The sequence below is a fragment of the Schistocerca piceifrons genome, chromosome 5 (genome assembly GCF_021461385.2).
Source record: "Schistocerca piceifrons isolate TAMUIC-IGC-003096 chromosome 5, iqSchPice1.1, whole genome shotgun sequence".
Lineage (NCBI taxonomy): Eukaryota > Metazoa > Arthropoda > Insecta > Orthoptera > Acrididae > Schistocerca > Schistocerca piceifrons.
The window spans coordinates 160578170-160594458 of NC_060142.1; the positions used below are offsets into that span (position 1 = coordinate 160578170).

The 16289-nt window shown below is 42.7% G+C and overlaps 1 protein-coding gene across 1 annotated transcript in view; it reads right to left on the reverse strand.

The window, feature by feature from the left end:
- Positions 1-985: 985 nt before the first annotated feature.
- Positions 986-16289, reverse strand: part of LOC124798830 (cytochrome P450 6k1-like) — a 106356-nt gene continuing 91052 nt past the window's right edge. The window contains exons 7-8 of the mRNA XM_047262360.1: positions 7292-7543; positions 986-1152 (exon numbers count right to left, since the gene is read on the reverse strand). Coding sequence (XP_047118316.1) covers positions 986-1152; positions 7292-7543 — 419 coding nt within the window. The remainder of the gene's footprint in view (positions 1153-7291; positions 7544-16289) is intronic.

Below are 16289 nucleotides of genomic sequence, written 5' to 3' on the forward strand. Positions count from 1 at the left end.
ATTGCACTCTCGTGTGGCCAAGTCTAGGTTGTGTTTGTCCGTTATAGTTACTTATACCTACTTTCTTAAACGAGAATGTTAATCATTCTCTTGCCTAGTTAGGCTGGCGACCGTTTTCTTTATCAGTTAAACAGTGCAGATAGGCAAAATTTTGTTTGTTACTGTTCAAATATTTACGTAATTGTGACTTTCATTTCCGATAAGCCATCTCCGTTAGGTACAACATGGTCAACATAACAAAATTCCTCTCAGAGGGTAACACTGCTCTGTCGCTTTATACCATTTTTACTCCAACAAAATAATTCTGTTTTGCAAATTGCCTCCAGTTTTGAGGTTATGGTATAGCAGTAGCAGACAGGAGTGTTATAAGCCGTTAGAATAATCTTGTGCTCCATTCCAGCACATTCATGATTACAAGGCGTACTTGAATGACACTCTACATAGACGATGGAACTGACTAACAGTAAGATGTACAGATGGGTACCGATCATGGTCTCAGGACCTAACACCTCTGAACTGCTTCCAATGACGGAACGTAAAAGACAGAGTAGATGGAGGCTAAAAATAGTGAGTGCGCTTCAAGAAGGCATTGAATGGTCATGAAAAGTGATTATATCGCTCACAACGACAGCTGTAGTTTTCTCAGAACTTGGGCGCTGTTGACGTTGTTTTGTTGCTGATGGTCGTTTCGAGTACCTACGGTCGCAGTAATGGTCACCATACAGCATTTTCTCCAAAAGTTTTGATTATTAATGAGTGACTAAATGTTTGGAATCCTCTTTGCTCGTCATGAAACATCGAAGAAATGTACTACTGAGAAATAAAAAATTTACAACAAACAATATTTTCTAGTTGGAAGGCAATAATTTATTGTCACCACATCGGCCACTAAAGGAAACATATACAAAATAAGAATTACACAAAATTGCTCAGAGAAAAACGGGGCGTGAAAGACGGTTGAGAGCAAACGGTGAGGTAGCCTAGACTACTTCCTCTGGACTAGTTTCAGCTTTATTCCGGCAGTGGGTGTCAGAACGCCGCTCATTGAAGTGAACTGAAGAGGCACGACGGTCTCTTCACAACGGCGAACTTCGTACTTGGACATCATGTACGCCAGACCAGTCTTAGTCTGAAGAAGACCCAGTCGCATTCCTGGAAGACAAACGTGTCCAGTCACATGAGTAACATAGCGGGTTCGTGTAACATCATTTGTAACTGATATTCACACCAAATGTCAAGGGGTGGGATTAATTGCTAAACAAAACAAAGGAAGGAGAAGCGAGGCGATTATAAAATTATGAGAAGTACTAGAACGAAACACATTCATATAAGAAAATTATCAGTACAGGTATCAAACTAATGGTAAAAATACAGGACGCATCATAATTAATAGCATAAACGCATACAATTGAAAGTACACGATACTAGAAGCAAAAAAGTCTCAGTAAACATAGGGTCGAAAATGCATACGTCAAGAGCTACGAGCAATTCTTCATCTTCGCTACTGTGAAGCAAATCTCTTCTACTGCAAGCTCTACGCTTTTCACATTTTGGGAAGTAGCAGTATGGACCAAAATAATAAAAAAAAAATTCCAGTAAACATTTGCTCTAAAATGCGTACCTTGAAAGTTATGAGCAATTGTTCATTAGAAGAGTTGTGGTCAAAATAGCGAAGATGAGCACGTGTTCATAGTTCTTAAGGTATGCATTTTAGAGCACATGTTACCTGGACATTTTTTCTTCTTTTGGGCCACATTAGCATTTCCCAAACATGGAAAGCAAAGAGCTTTCAGTAGAAGAGATTTGCTTCACAATATCAAAGATGAAAAATTGCTCGTGGCTCTTAAGATATGCATTTTCGACCCTTTGTTTACTGAGCCTTTTTTGCTTCTAGTATCGTGTACTTTCAACTGTGTGCATTTACTCCATTAATTATGATACACCCTGTATAAATAAAGTGAAATGAAATTAGTCTCCACGGAAAGATCCAGATGTTAATAAAGGAGCAACTTTTACATCTGAGTGTAGCACGTGTATCCAACGCCTTCAGTTATTTGTGGGATATATTCCCGTTTTTGTCCTTTTCTACAGTTTTCCCCTCTACGATTCCCGCTAGTACCATGGAAATTATTCTTCGACGCCATAACGCATGTCCTACCATCCTGTCCCTTTTTCTTGTCATTGTTTTCCACTTGTACATCTCCTCGCCGATTCCACCGAGAACTGTCTCATTTCATTCGTTATCAGTTCACCCACTTTTCACACAGTTCTACAACAGCACACCTTAAATTCTTCGAGTCTCGTGTTTTCCTGTTTTCCCACAGTCCATGACACCCTGCCATCCAATGCTGTGCTGTAAAAGCAGCCTCAGAAATTTATTATTCATATTAAGGCCGATATTTGGTGTTATTAGACTTCTTTACACCTCTAACGCCTTCCTTGCCTGTGCTAGCTTGCTTTTCATGTCCTCCTTGTTTCGTCTGTCATGTGTATATTTTGGTCCCAAGCTAGCAGAATTTCTTCGTCTACTACGTCTTCCCCAGTTACGATGTAAAGTTTATAAGTAATTTCATTTCTGCTATTCTTCATTGCTTTCGTCTTTCTGCAGTTTACTCTCACTCCATATTCTGCACTCATTAGACTGTTCATTCTGTTCAACAAGTCCTGCAATTCTCTCTCACTTTCACTGAGAATAGTGAAGTCATCAGAGAATCATATCATTGATATCTTCTTCCTCCGAATTTTAATTTCATCCCTGCACCTATACAATTCGAATACTTCGCTCTTGGTCTGTCGTTCTTATTTATCCCTCTTGATTCTTGTACGTTTTGTACTTTCACCTCTACCTTACATCTATTTTCCTACAAATTTCAAACATCCTGCACCATTTTACGTTGTCAGTAGCCTTTCTAGCTCGACATATTCTGTGAACGTGTCTTGATTTTTCTTACGTCTGCTTCCGTTACCAAGCGCAACGCAAGAACTACCCCTCTGGTGCTTTTACCATTCCTGAATCCAAACAGATTGTTATCTATCACATCCTCAATTTTCTTCCGATTCTTCCCAGGGGACTTCAGATAGAAGTACGCGGATGGCGTCCGCAGAGCCCCGAGCTTAGCCTGGTATTGCTTCCACTTACTTGTGTCAGGCTCCTTTCACCTTCCCTGTCGGCCTCCCTTGGCCAACTCTTGCTTTTTCGACCCCAGCGGTACTAGGTTTCGAGGCCCGACGGTGTTGTTCCAGTTTTCTTATTCCTACTTCTAACCCAACTCCAGAGGGGAACCCACCCCTTAAGAAAAGCCAGCAATCCTGTAAGATGTGAGGGTAACACCGCAGGTTGGACGAGAGGCCAGCACCCTCTCTTCGTAAAAAATTAAACATGATTTCAAGCATCGTAACATTACTGATAAAAGTAGACGACTCCAGTGGCAAAGAAACGGAATACGATTTGGAACGCGGAATATAAGGAGTCTGTACAAGACAGAAGCTGCAATCAGTGATGTCAAAGAAATTCAGAGGTACGAACTAGACCTAGTTGCACTGCACGAAATCTGGTGCGAGGATGCTGGCAGCGTTGATGTTGAAAACTGTACTATTTTGTATGGAGCCTGTGAACGACGTCATCTGTTAGGCACTGGTTTCTGCGTCAGTAAAACTTTGGCCACTAATGTTTCAGAGTTCGTGTCAGTCAGCCCAAGAACATCTGTTGTAACAGTGGACGTAAAGCGTATTAAGGCGGCTTTTGTGAACTGTCATGTTCCCACGGAGGAGAGCGAAAATGAAACGAAAGACGAGTTCTATGCACAGCTAGAGACAGTGATGGACGCTATACCAAATGTACACCTGAGGATCTTCCTTGGTGATAGGAATGGCAAGGTTGGGAAAGAACAAATATTCAAAGACACAACAGGAAGGCACGACGTAAACAATGATAATGCGGTGAGGTTCATCAGCTTCGCTACATCATCAGGGTTGTTCATCCCCAGCACAAACTTCCAGTGGGAAAACATACATAAGGGAATCCGGGTATCACCAGATGGGAGAACTATAGATCAAATAGACCATGTTGCCATTGATCTCAGAGCCAAGAGATGGGTGTTAGACGTTAATACAGCTCGGGTTGCCAAGAGTGGGAGTGATCATTTCCTGGTCAAAGGCCTTTTAAACGTGCAGTGTGAAGGAAGAACGGGGCCTAAGTTAAAAAGAGTTGAAAAGTACCATGTGGAGAAACTAAAAGATGAAGCAACGAAGACGAATACCAGATGCAACTTTGTAATCGCTTTGACGCACTCAGTAAAATGGACGCGAATCAGGACCTTGAACTAATGTGGGGAAACATCCAGAGCTCAGTTAGGGATACGGCAAAGGAAACACTAATGGGAAACACAGTGGATAAGAAGATCTGGTTTGGAAAAGAATGTGCACATGCCTTGGAGAGGAGGAAGGAAACCAGGAGAGAGTGGCTGAAGGGGGCATATCTGGCACAGGGCAAAGCACAATTTGAGGACGTCCGAAAGACTACATAAGCAACTCCGAGAACAGCAAATACATAAGAGGAAATACATAAGGGATATCATCATTGAAGCAGAGACACACTTCAGTGGACAAAAGACTAGGGAAATGTTTCTGAAGGTGAAGTACCTCTACAAAGGTCACGAGGCCAAGCAGAAGTTTGCCAAAGATTATCATGATAAGATCCTGACGAACGATAGCGATAGAGCTGAGAGATGGAAAGAGTACTTTAGACAGCTGCTAAATTGTGATGAACCTGAACTGCAGTTTGATTTCCAGTACCCAAGTACAGCCGATGCATATTATCCCCCACCTAGCCTGGATGAGATAAAAACCAGAGTCAGACACCTTAAGCAGGATAAGTGTCCAGGTGAAGATGGAATACAGGCTGAAATGATCCTTTCAGGAAGAGAGAAACTTGCAGAGAGAATACACCGACTGATACAGGCAATATGGGCCAAAGAAGAACTACCAGGAGAATGGAAAACAGCTCCGATTAGTCCAGTACATAAGAAGTGCGCCAAACTGAAATGTGACAACTGTCGAGGAATCGCCCTGCTTAACGTCTACTGTAATATCCTGTCCAATTGCCTCATACATAGAATTCAGCCAGTGGCAGAATCGGTGATGGGAAGTACCAGGGAGGTTTCCGGCCAGGACGGTCAACAGTAGATCACATCTTCAGTCTCCGGCAGCTCACTGAGAAACTGGGTGAACATGGTAAAGATTTGCATATTTTATTCGTTGATTTTAAGAAGGCCTATGATTGCATACATCGCAAGAGCCTGCTCAGTTGTTATAGGGAGTTTGGCGTCGCAGAGAAACTCATCAATCTGATAAAAATCTGTCTGAGCGAAACCACGTGCAAAGGTGAAGATGGGAAATCGCGCAACTGAGGAATTTGAAATTGTGACAGGACTCAGGCAAGGAGATGGGTTGTCCCCTGCCCTGTTCAACTTTGCCCTTACGAAGATCGTACGCGAGACCTTCCAAGAGAACTAAGGGATTGAAATCGAAGGAAAGAGACTGGCATACTTAGCCTATGCAGACGACATCTGTTTACTCTCTAGGTCTGAAGTGGAGTTGGAGCAAATGACCAAAGCACTATAGGAGACTGCCAGCAGATCTGGGCCAAGCATAAACGAAGCCTCATTATGACGCGTGGCCAAAGTCAGACTACTGGTCATCTACAATCACTACAGGTGGGAGACTAGTCCTAAAGGAAAGTGCATGAATTCAAATACCTAGGGGTACTTCTCACTGAGAACTCGTCATGTGAAACAGAGATCAATGCCAGAATACAAGCAGGAAACCGATCTTACCACAGCCTAGCACAACTGCTTCGGTCCAAATATCTCTCCAGACAGTTCAAGATCGAGCCCGTTGTTCTACATGGCTGTGAGACATGGAGTATCCGGAAACAGGACTTCCATAAGCTCCTCGTTTTTGAGAGAAAAGTGCTTCGAAAGATCTTCGGTCCAGTTCTGGATGCAGACACAGGGGGATGGAGGATCAGATACAACCAAGAGCTTGAGGAACTATACCAGCAGCCCAACATAGCAGGAACTGTCAAAGCCAAACAAAAACTGTGTACCGGCCATGTGGCCCAGATGGAAGATCCCAGATGGCCTCTGAAGCTCCTGGATTTCACACCTACAGGGAAGAGACCCCCAGGGAGACCCAAAAAGCGTTGGAGGGATGGCCTCCATGAAGATTTAAACCAAGCGTCAATAGATGCGGACGGATGGTAGATAGCAGCAATGGACAAAATACAGTGGAGGAGGAAACTTGTAGAAGCGTGAGGTCCACTGGGCCTGATCACGTAGAAGAAGAATAGTCTTCTGTATATTGCTCTTGTCTGCATGAGGTGTTAACTGGTTGTGCTATATTTCCCACATACATCCGCCCTTCCTAACTTCGGGGTTGTGCACATTATATTTTTGCGCAAGTTTGATGATATTCCCTGGGCTGATAAATTCTACAAGTCAACGCGAATAGTTCTTTCGTTGCTACTTCCTCCAGTTATTTTAGAAATTCCGAAAAAAATGTTGTCTATGTCTTCTGCCTTATTTGATAGTAGGACTTCCAAAACTCTGTTAAACTCCGAACTGCTACTGGTTCTCTTAGTCTTTCATATCGACATCAATTTCTTCTTAAATCAGACTGCATTCCTCACCTTCCCCTATGTGGCCCTTCATTGTACTGTTTCCATTAACTGCGCTCTTCCTTGCGTTTAACAGTGGAATTTTTCTTGGAGTCTTAACCTAGGCACGATCAACTTTATTTTCACTCAAGGTCGTTTTGACTTCTCACTATACTAAATCAGTCCTTCCGATGCCCATTTCTGTTTCGGTTCTTCGCATTTTTCCTGCAGCCCTTTCGCCTTATCCTTCATGCACTTTCTATTTATTTCCTTCCTACGTGAGTTACATTGTTGTCAATTAGTTGATTTCTTTTGTTACCGAAGGTTTCTTCGCAGTTATCTTCTTTGTAGCAAAATTCGTCTGTGCATGTCGAGTGATTACCCTTTTTAGCGATTCATTCCTCTTCGACTGAACTGCCTTTTGTGGTTTCCGTTAGCGCAGTACCTAGAGCCGTATACCACTTCATGAAAACTTCGTCATCCCTTAGTATATCAGTATTCCACTTCTTTCCACATTGATTCTACCAGATGACTCTCTTGAACTTCAAGGTCGGTTAAAAAAAGATGTACACACATTATCGTAAATATTTTGCATAAAATGTCAGTTGCACTCAGAGTAAGAGTATGAGGACTTACCTATACAGTTCCGGGGTCCCTCGCCGAAGGGCATGTATACGTATGGGTGTCTCGTTGCTTTCTGCTCTTCTGAGAACCTCTCGGGGTCGAAGCGTTGGGGTTCTGGATAGTACTCGGGGTCGTGGTGGATGGCGTAAACCGGAACGACCACAACCATTCCTTTCTCAATAAGAGGTCCACCATCAGGAAGCTGGAAGTCGCGTGTGCATTTTCGGTCAATGAGGCCAGCCGGTGGATATTTCCTCATAGTTTCTGTGGAACGAAACGAACGTGTTTAAAAAATGAAATAACTAACAGTGGTTATAAAACTGCAGTTTTCAAGTCTATCAGAATAAAGGGAGCGAAAGGCTATTTAAAACTTGTGCAGGTACCAGATGGCAGTTATAAGAGACGAGGGGCACGAAAGGGAACCAGTGGTTTAGAAAGGAGAATGACAAGGTTGTATCCTATCCCCGAAGTTATTCAATCTGTACATTGAGCAAGAGGTAAAATTTAGAGAAGGAATTAAAGTCCAGGAAGAAAAATAAAAACTTTGAGATCTGCCCCCGATGACATAATTCTATCAGAGACAGCAAAGGACTTGGAAGAGCTTTTGAACTGAATGGACGGTGTCATGAAAGGACGATATAAAATAAACAACAAAAGTAAAACAAGGAGTTGTCTTGTGACAGCCAGAGCGAGAGCACCAGCAGCAGCGAGTACTGTTTGTATAAAACGTTTATTTTGCATTTTGTTTACGACCTTCCACTAAGGAAGGGATTCTATTTGTGTTTATCTGCTCTGCATAGTAACTAACAGTTCTTGATAAAACTTTACGTAGTTTTCGTGTTAGATTTCTTAGTGTTTTCTTGATCGTTTAGAACAGAAAGCGCCCTAAAACCGTCTTTTGTTTGTTTCGCGGCCGTTAGCCACTAGTCACTTGAATCAGCAGTTGTCTTGTGACAGCCAGAGCGAGAGCACCAGCAGCAGCGAGTACTGTTTGTATAAAGCGTTTTTGTACTTATTTGCTGCGCTTAGCTTTTAAATAGTTTTTCTCGGAAAACCTAGCGTAGTTTTCGCGTCTCGTATTTCAGTGAGTGTTTCTTGATTATCAGAGTGCTCATCAGAAGATTATCTTGGGAATTTGTCACCGTATAGAGTAGGGTAAACATAGTCATGTGTAGGGACTGTGGTTGTTGTGAGCGGACGCAAGGAGAATTGGCCACTCTTCGGGGGCAGGTGGAGGCTTTGTCTGTTAGGCTCATCGAGCTCGAGGCGCAGGCGTCGGCTCGTAGTGGCGTTGGGGCAACTGTGGTGAGACCTATGCCTACTTCGGTGGCCTTGGAATCACATGGAACCCCTGATGTCGCTGCGTCTTCCGGCAGTGAGCATCTTACCGGTCAGCCATCACTCCAGGGTGAATGGCGGACAGTGGTGGGCTCGCGCGTGCCTGGCCGAAAGGCGAAGGTGGGATCTGGCCGCGTGGCAGCTGCCTTACCCCTTTCCAACAGGTACGGGGTGCTTCCTAGTGGTGATGACATCGTTTCCGAGCCACCACAGGATGCCTCGCCTGTTGGGCCAGTGGCCGATTCTCCGGCAAGGTCCCGACAGTCACAGAGGGCGGGCCTATTAGTTATAGGGAGCTCCAACGTTAGGCGGGTTATGGAGCCCCTCAGGAAAATAGCGGGTAGGTCGGGGAAGAATGCCAGTGTGCACTCGGTGTGCTTGCCGGGGGGTCTCGTCCGTAATGTGGAGGAGGCCCTTCCGGCAGCTATTGAACGCACTGGGTGTGACCGGCTGCGGATAGTAGCACATGTCGGAACGAATGACGCCTGCCGCTTGGGTTCTGAGGCCATCCTTGGTTCCTTCCGGCGGCTGGCTGATTTGGTGAAGACAACCAGCATCGCACGCGGAGTGCAAGCTGAGCTTAATATCTGCAGCATAGTGCCCAGAGTCGATCGCGGTCCTCTGGTTTGGAGCCGTGTGGAGGGTCTAAACCAGAGGCTCAGACGACTCTGCGACTATAATGGTTGCAAATTCATCGACCTCCGTTATTGGGTGGAAAACTGTAGGGCCCCCCCAGACAGGTCAGGCGTGCACTACACACCGGAAGCAGCTACTAGGGTAGCAGAGTACGTGTGGCGTGCACACGGGGGTTTTTTAGGTTAGAGGGACCCCCCCTTGGGCGAAACGATAAAATACCTGACGGCTTACCAGAGAGGACATTATCATCGTTGATAAAGAACGTCCGTCCTCAGAGACCAAAAACAGGAAAAGTTAACGTAATATTGGTAAACTGCAGGAGTATCCAGGGCAAGGTTCCTGAATTAGTATCTCTTATACCGCAAGGATAGGATAAACGCCAATGGTGGAGGAGTATTTATAGCAGTAAAGAATTCAATAATATCCAGTGAAGTTATTAGCGAATGCGAATGTGAAATAATCTGGGTTAAGCTACGTATCAAAGGTGGGTCAGATATGACAGTCGGATGCTTCTATAGACCACCTGCATCAGCAACCGTAGTAGTTGAGCGCCTCAGAGAGAACCTGCAGAACGTCGTGAAGAAGTTTCGTGATCATACTATTGTAATAGGGGGAGACTTCAATCTACCAGGTATAGAATGGGATAGTCACACAATCAGAACTGGAGCCAGGGACAGAGACTCTTGTGACATTATCCTGACTGCCTTGTCCGAGAATTACTTCGAGCAGATAGTTAGAGAACCAACTCGTGAAGCTAACGTTTTAGACCTCATAGCAACAAATAGACCGGAACTTTTCGACTCCGTGAATGTAGAAGAGGGTATCAGTGATCATAAGTCAGTGGTTGCATCAATGACTACAAGTGTAATAAGAAATGCCAAGAAAGGAAGGAAAATATATTTGCTTAACAAGAGTGATAGGACACAAATCGCAGAATATCTGAGTGACCACCATCAAACGTTCATTTCTGAGGAAGAGGATGTGGAACAAAAATGGAAAAAATTCAGAAACATCGTCCAGTACGCCTTAGATAAGTTCGTGCCGACTAAGGTCCAAAGCGAGGGGAAAGATCCAAGTGGTATAACAATCATGTACGAAAGGTACTACGGAAACAAAGAAAGCTTCATCATAGGTTTAAGAGTAGTCGAATCATAGCTGATAAGGAAAAGCTGAACGAAGCGAAAAAGAGCGTAAAGAGAGCAATGAGAGAAGCATTCAACGAATTCGAACATAAAACATTGGCAAACAATCTAAACAAGAACCCTAAAAAGTTTTGGTCATATGTAAAATCGGTAAGCGGATCTAAATCCCCTATTCAGTCACTCGTTGACCACGATGGCACCGAAACAGAGGACGACCGAAGAAAGGCAGAAATACTGAATTCAGTGTTCCGAAACTGTTTCACTGCGGAAAATCGTAACACGGTCCCTGACTTCAGCCGTCGTACGGACGCCAAAATGGAAAATATTGAAATAAACGATATCGGAATTGAAAAACAACTGCTATCACTTAGTAGCGGAAAAGCATCCGGACCAGACGAGATACCCTTAAGATTCTACAGTGATTATGCTAAAGAACTTGCCCCCTTTCTATCAGCAATTTATAGTAGATCGCTGGAAGAACGTAAAGTACCTAGTGACTGGAAGAAAGCGCAGGTCGTTCCCATTTTCAAGAAGGGTCATAAATCAGATGCGAATAATTATAGGCCTATTTCGCTTACGTCAATCTGTTGTAGAATAATGGAACATGTTTTGTGTTCTCGTATTATGACGTTCTTAGATAATACAAATCTCCTTCATCATAACCAACATGGATTCCGCAAACAGAGATCATGTGAAACTCAGCTCGCCCTATTTGCCCAAGAAATTCACAGTGCCGTAGACACTGGCGAGCAGATTGATGCCGTATTCCTGGACTTCAGGAAGGCATTTGATACGGTTCCGCACTTACGTTTAGTGAAAAAAAATACGAGCTTACGGAATATCGGACCAGGTTTGTGATTGGATTCAGGTTTTTCCTAGAAGAAAGAACACAACATGTCATTCTTAACGGTTCAAAATCTGCAGATGTAGAGGTAATTTCGGGAGTACCGCAGGGAAGCGTGATAGGACCTTTATTGTTTACAATATACATAAATGACTTAGTTGACAACATCGGTAGCTCCGTGAGGCTATTTGCAGATGACACGGTTGTCTACAAGAAAGTAGCAACATCAGAAGACTCGTACGTACTCCAGGAGGACCTGCAGAGGATTAATGCATGGTGCGACAGCTGGCAGCTTTCCCTAAACGTAGATAAATGTAATATAATGCGCATACATAGGGGCAGAAATCCATTCCAGTACGATTATGCCATAGGTGGTAAATCATTGGAAGCGGTAACGACCGTAAAATACTTAGGAGTTACTATCCGGAGCGATCTGAAGTGGAATGATCACATAAAACAAATAGTGGGAAAAGCAGGCGCCAGGTTGAGATTCATAGGAAGAATTCTAAGAAAATGTGACTCATCGACGAAAGAAGTAGCTTACAAAACGCTTGTTCGTCCGATTCTTGAGTATTGCTCATCAGTATGGGACCCTTACCAGGTTGGATTAATAGAAGAGATAGACATGATCCAGCGAAAAGCAGCGCGATTCGTCATGGGGACATTTAGTCAGCGCGAGAGCGTTACGGAGATGCTGAACAAGCTCCAGTGGCGGACACTTCAAGAAAGGCGTTACGCAATACGGAGAGGTTTATTATCGAAATTACGAGAGAGCACATTCCGGGAAGAGATGGGCAACATATTACTACCGCCCACATATATCTCGCGTAATGATCACAACGAAAAGATCCGAGAAATTAGAGCAAATACGGAGACTTACAAGCAGTCGTTCTTCCCACGCACAATTCGTGAATGGAACAGGGAAGGGGGGATCAGATAGTGGTACAATAAGTACCCTCCGCCACACACCGTAAGGTGGCTCGCGGAGTATAGATGTAGATGTAGATGTAATGGACTACAGCCGAATTAAATTAGGTGATACTGAGAGGATTAGATTAGGAAACGAGACACTTAAAGTAGTAGATGAGACCTGCTAGTTGGGCAACAAAACAACTGATGATACCAGAAGCAGAGAGGATATAAAATGTAGACTGGCAATGGCCAGAAAAGCGTATCTGAAGAAGATAATTTTTTTTAACGTCGTATATAGAGCTCAGCGTCAGGAAGTCTTTTCTGAAAGTACTTATATGGAGTGTACCCACATATGGAAGTGAAACAAGTACGATAAACAGTACAGATAATCAGAGAATAGAAGCTTTTGAAATGTGATGCTGCAGAAAAATGCTGACGATTAGATGGCTGCATAACGTAACAAAAGAAGAGGTACTGAATAGAACTGGCGACAAAAGTAAGTTGTGGCACAACCTGACACATTCTGATGCATCAAGAGATCATCAGTTCAGTACTGGAGGAAAGCGTGGGGGGGTAAAAATCCTACAGGGAGGCCAAGAGTTGATTACGATAAGCCGATTCAGAAGGAAGCAGATTGCAGTAGTTATTCGGAGCTAAAGATGCTGGCACAGGATAGTTTGCGTCACTTGCTCTGCTAAAATCAAATCGAAGTTTCATATTAAATCTCCTAGTGTCTTTCGCTTGGTAGCACTGTATTTTTCTATTTAGATGTATATAAAACATCGGATGAAGAATCAACAGATTCAGTCCAGGGTTGACTCCTTGCAGTTAGAAAAGGGCGTTGGGTTCCGAAGTAATGTAATTCGTTCATGAGATTCTAAGTATTCAGGATGAAAGGCAGAGGTAAACCGAAATGTTGAGACTTAGCCGCGTTTACTGTATCAAGTAAACCGTCGAAATCAGTGCTTCCAAGGAGCTTTTACTAATTTATTACTGCAGCTTGTCTAACGACCGCTTCTACTCGCATTGTTTAGCCGTACTGTTTAAACTGCTCCAAACTCTTTCATGTGCTTGGTTGTGATGAAACACATTATCCTCTTTTTGTTGTTTCATGTTGCTTTAATAATCCACCTCCACGCTGTTCTTTTTTTTAATATTGAACAAAATTAGAGCATTATTATATGCCTAACAAAACACAAAAAAACATTTGAACTCTTTAAATTTCTGTAATAGCTGTTCTAGACTGTATAGCTGTAGGATGCTGGACATTGCTACAAACTGTTAATCTCTGTTCTAGAGGCTCAGGGTAATGTCATCATCAGCTGATGAACTAACGCTTGTTTTGGTTCTGAAAGAGTGGATTTCAATAAATTGGCAGTAATCTTAGCAGATTTTCTTCAAGAAATAACCAGAGGTGAGTTTACAGCAGAAATCTTTCAATCTAATATTGTTTTGAATTACGTAAATAGTATAAAACATTTATGTTGCCTGTGAGCAACATTGCCCATACTTGGGACATGTGCTATTAGTGTATTACATACGCTTACGGCGCATATTCAAAACAATAAAATCGTGACACTTGCAAGCTCATTTTGTGGTGTCCAACCACTCTCAACAGTAAAATGATGGGACAGCAATGAAAAAAGAAGAATTGATGTGCCCTATCCCAGTATTGTACGTCAGTACAACAAGCATATGGCAGGAGTGGATCTTGCTGGAATGCTGATAGAGCTCTACAGAGTACCAATGAAAAATAGGTGTTGGTACATGAGATTGTTTGGATTTATGCTAGATCTGAGTGTTGTAAATGCCTGGCTGATATTTCGAAGAGAATCGCTGGACAATAAGACCTCACTGAAGTCATTCAGGGCAGATATTGCCAATGGTTTGATGTTTTCAGGGAAAAGGGAAGTAGGAAGGCCCTCAATAGACATAACACCACCACAAAAGAAGAGGAGGAAGCCTACAGTTCCGACTGTTACACAAGATGCCCGATTTGATAATATGGAGCATTGGCCTGTATACGGTCCCAAAGGTCGTTGTCGTTATTGCCCATCTGGATTTTCTACAGCCATGTGTTCAAAATGCAATCTAGTATCGTGCTTCGTTCCAAAGAGGAACTGTTTCCAAAACTTACATTGCAAGAAGAACTAGAAGGGAAAATGAAACAGTTCTATTACACAGCAGGAATGCATAAATGTGTTTATAAATTAAATTATTCACTTACAGGAAACCTTTTGCTTGAGGTAATTGGCAAACACTTTTTTTCTATAATACGTATAAATGTGGTCTACTGCTGGCAACGTTGCTAGTAAGCAACATTTCATAATTTTCATAATTTTTGTCAAAAATTTCTAAAACTGACTGAATTGTATTTCTTTAAGCATAATAAATAAATATAAGCACGGAAAAAAAATTTATTTTTATTTTCACCATTTGCCAAATAAAGGGTTATAAATTAACCATTTTCAGATTTTTTTCCTTTATTTGCATTGTAAAGCCTTGCCTCTTGGCAACTTTCTTGAGTGTAGGTCAATGGAAAGTACCGTGCAGGTTTTGATGGGTGAGTTCGCGCGGACATAAATGGCCGTACTTTTGTTTTGCATTGACTTCGGAACTTACATTTATTACACTGCCAAGTGACTATAGACCTTGGTACGATAAATAAATTTCAGCATGATACGTCTCCACCTTTCTGAGAAGAAGTGGGCTTAACAGATGGATAATAGACAGACAGCAAATACCAAAAGACTTTTAAGTTTGATATAATTATTAATGCTCAGTTTTCGGATTCTTTCCTTTACTTGTGCGGTGAAACCTCTTGTTTCTTGCCAAATTTCATGATTCTACATCAAGAGAAAGCACTCTACAGGTTTTGATGTGTGAGTTTACGAGTATCAAAACACGTGACGGAAACGGCCATATCTTTTAACTGCATTGACTTAGAAACTTAACATTTTTACACCAGCAAAGGACCATAGACCTCAGTATGTGACATAAATCTCAACTTGATTCGCTATCCGCTTTTGCATCCACCTCCATATATTTTCAATTGTTGCGGTCTCTTGCAGCTTTGCAAATATTTTTCTTCACTCCATAATAGCCGGCAACTATCTTGCACGAAATCTGAGCACGTACCTGTTGACCAAGAATGCGCAACTCCCAATCCCCTATATAGGCTTTCCTTCTGCGGAAGTGCTTGACTTCATGCAGTTTATGGTACACTAGCACCTTTGGCAATTCACATAGTCAGGAGTTGCTTACCACACATCAGTCGCTCGTCATTGTTCCATTCCCTACGCATCTCCCTACAGACCTTCCGAATCGCGACTTCAGTTCTTATTCACTTCAAGCATACCAACTGTATGCTATCAGAAGCGCGAATCCTTTCACATATATCTGTCCTAACTTGCTCCTGTCCATTAGCTATATCATTACTTATGTGCTTGACATTATTTTATCTCAGCCCTAGGTCTATGAAAGTTAATCGGCTTTATCTCTTGTTCTTCCTCAAATTTTTCAGTATCCTATTCTTTTTCGTGGTCTTTATCCCATATCTTCATGGAGTCAGCGTGTTAATTTTTTGGATCTGGCAGTGTTACTGGTAAAAAGTGGCCACCCACCGTCCTTTTCGTGACAGAATTTGGCACCCCTTCTGAAAGCGTACGAATACTTTCTAAAAGTTTGTGCATCGTGTAAGTGAAGTGGTGCAAAGGAACCAGCCCGAATGCGGGAAACGGGCTGAAACCCAAATCCGTGCTGCCCGACACTTTGGCCTTCATGGTGAACCCGCGGGGTGGATTCGATCCGCGGCCGCCACACCTCCCCGAATCCCAGAAGCACAGTGTTAACGCGCGCAGTTATCAGGGCAGGTTCCATCAAGTTGCATTGGACTTGTGAGTATATAAATTCTGATCCTTGCATTTTATGAAAGTATTACATGTTAGGTTTCGTCTACACTAAAGCTGGAAGAAATCAAAACCAAATTCAGAGGAATGACAAGTCAGAGAATCATCACCTACTGCATGCCAACGCTAAGATGATGACTAATCAAGAACTGGTCTTCAAATTCTTTGTTATTAAATTTCAAAGACAGCAGGACGGAATGTTCAAATGTGTGTGAATTCCTAAGGGACAA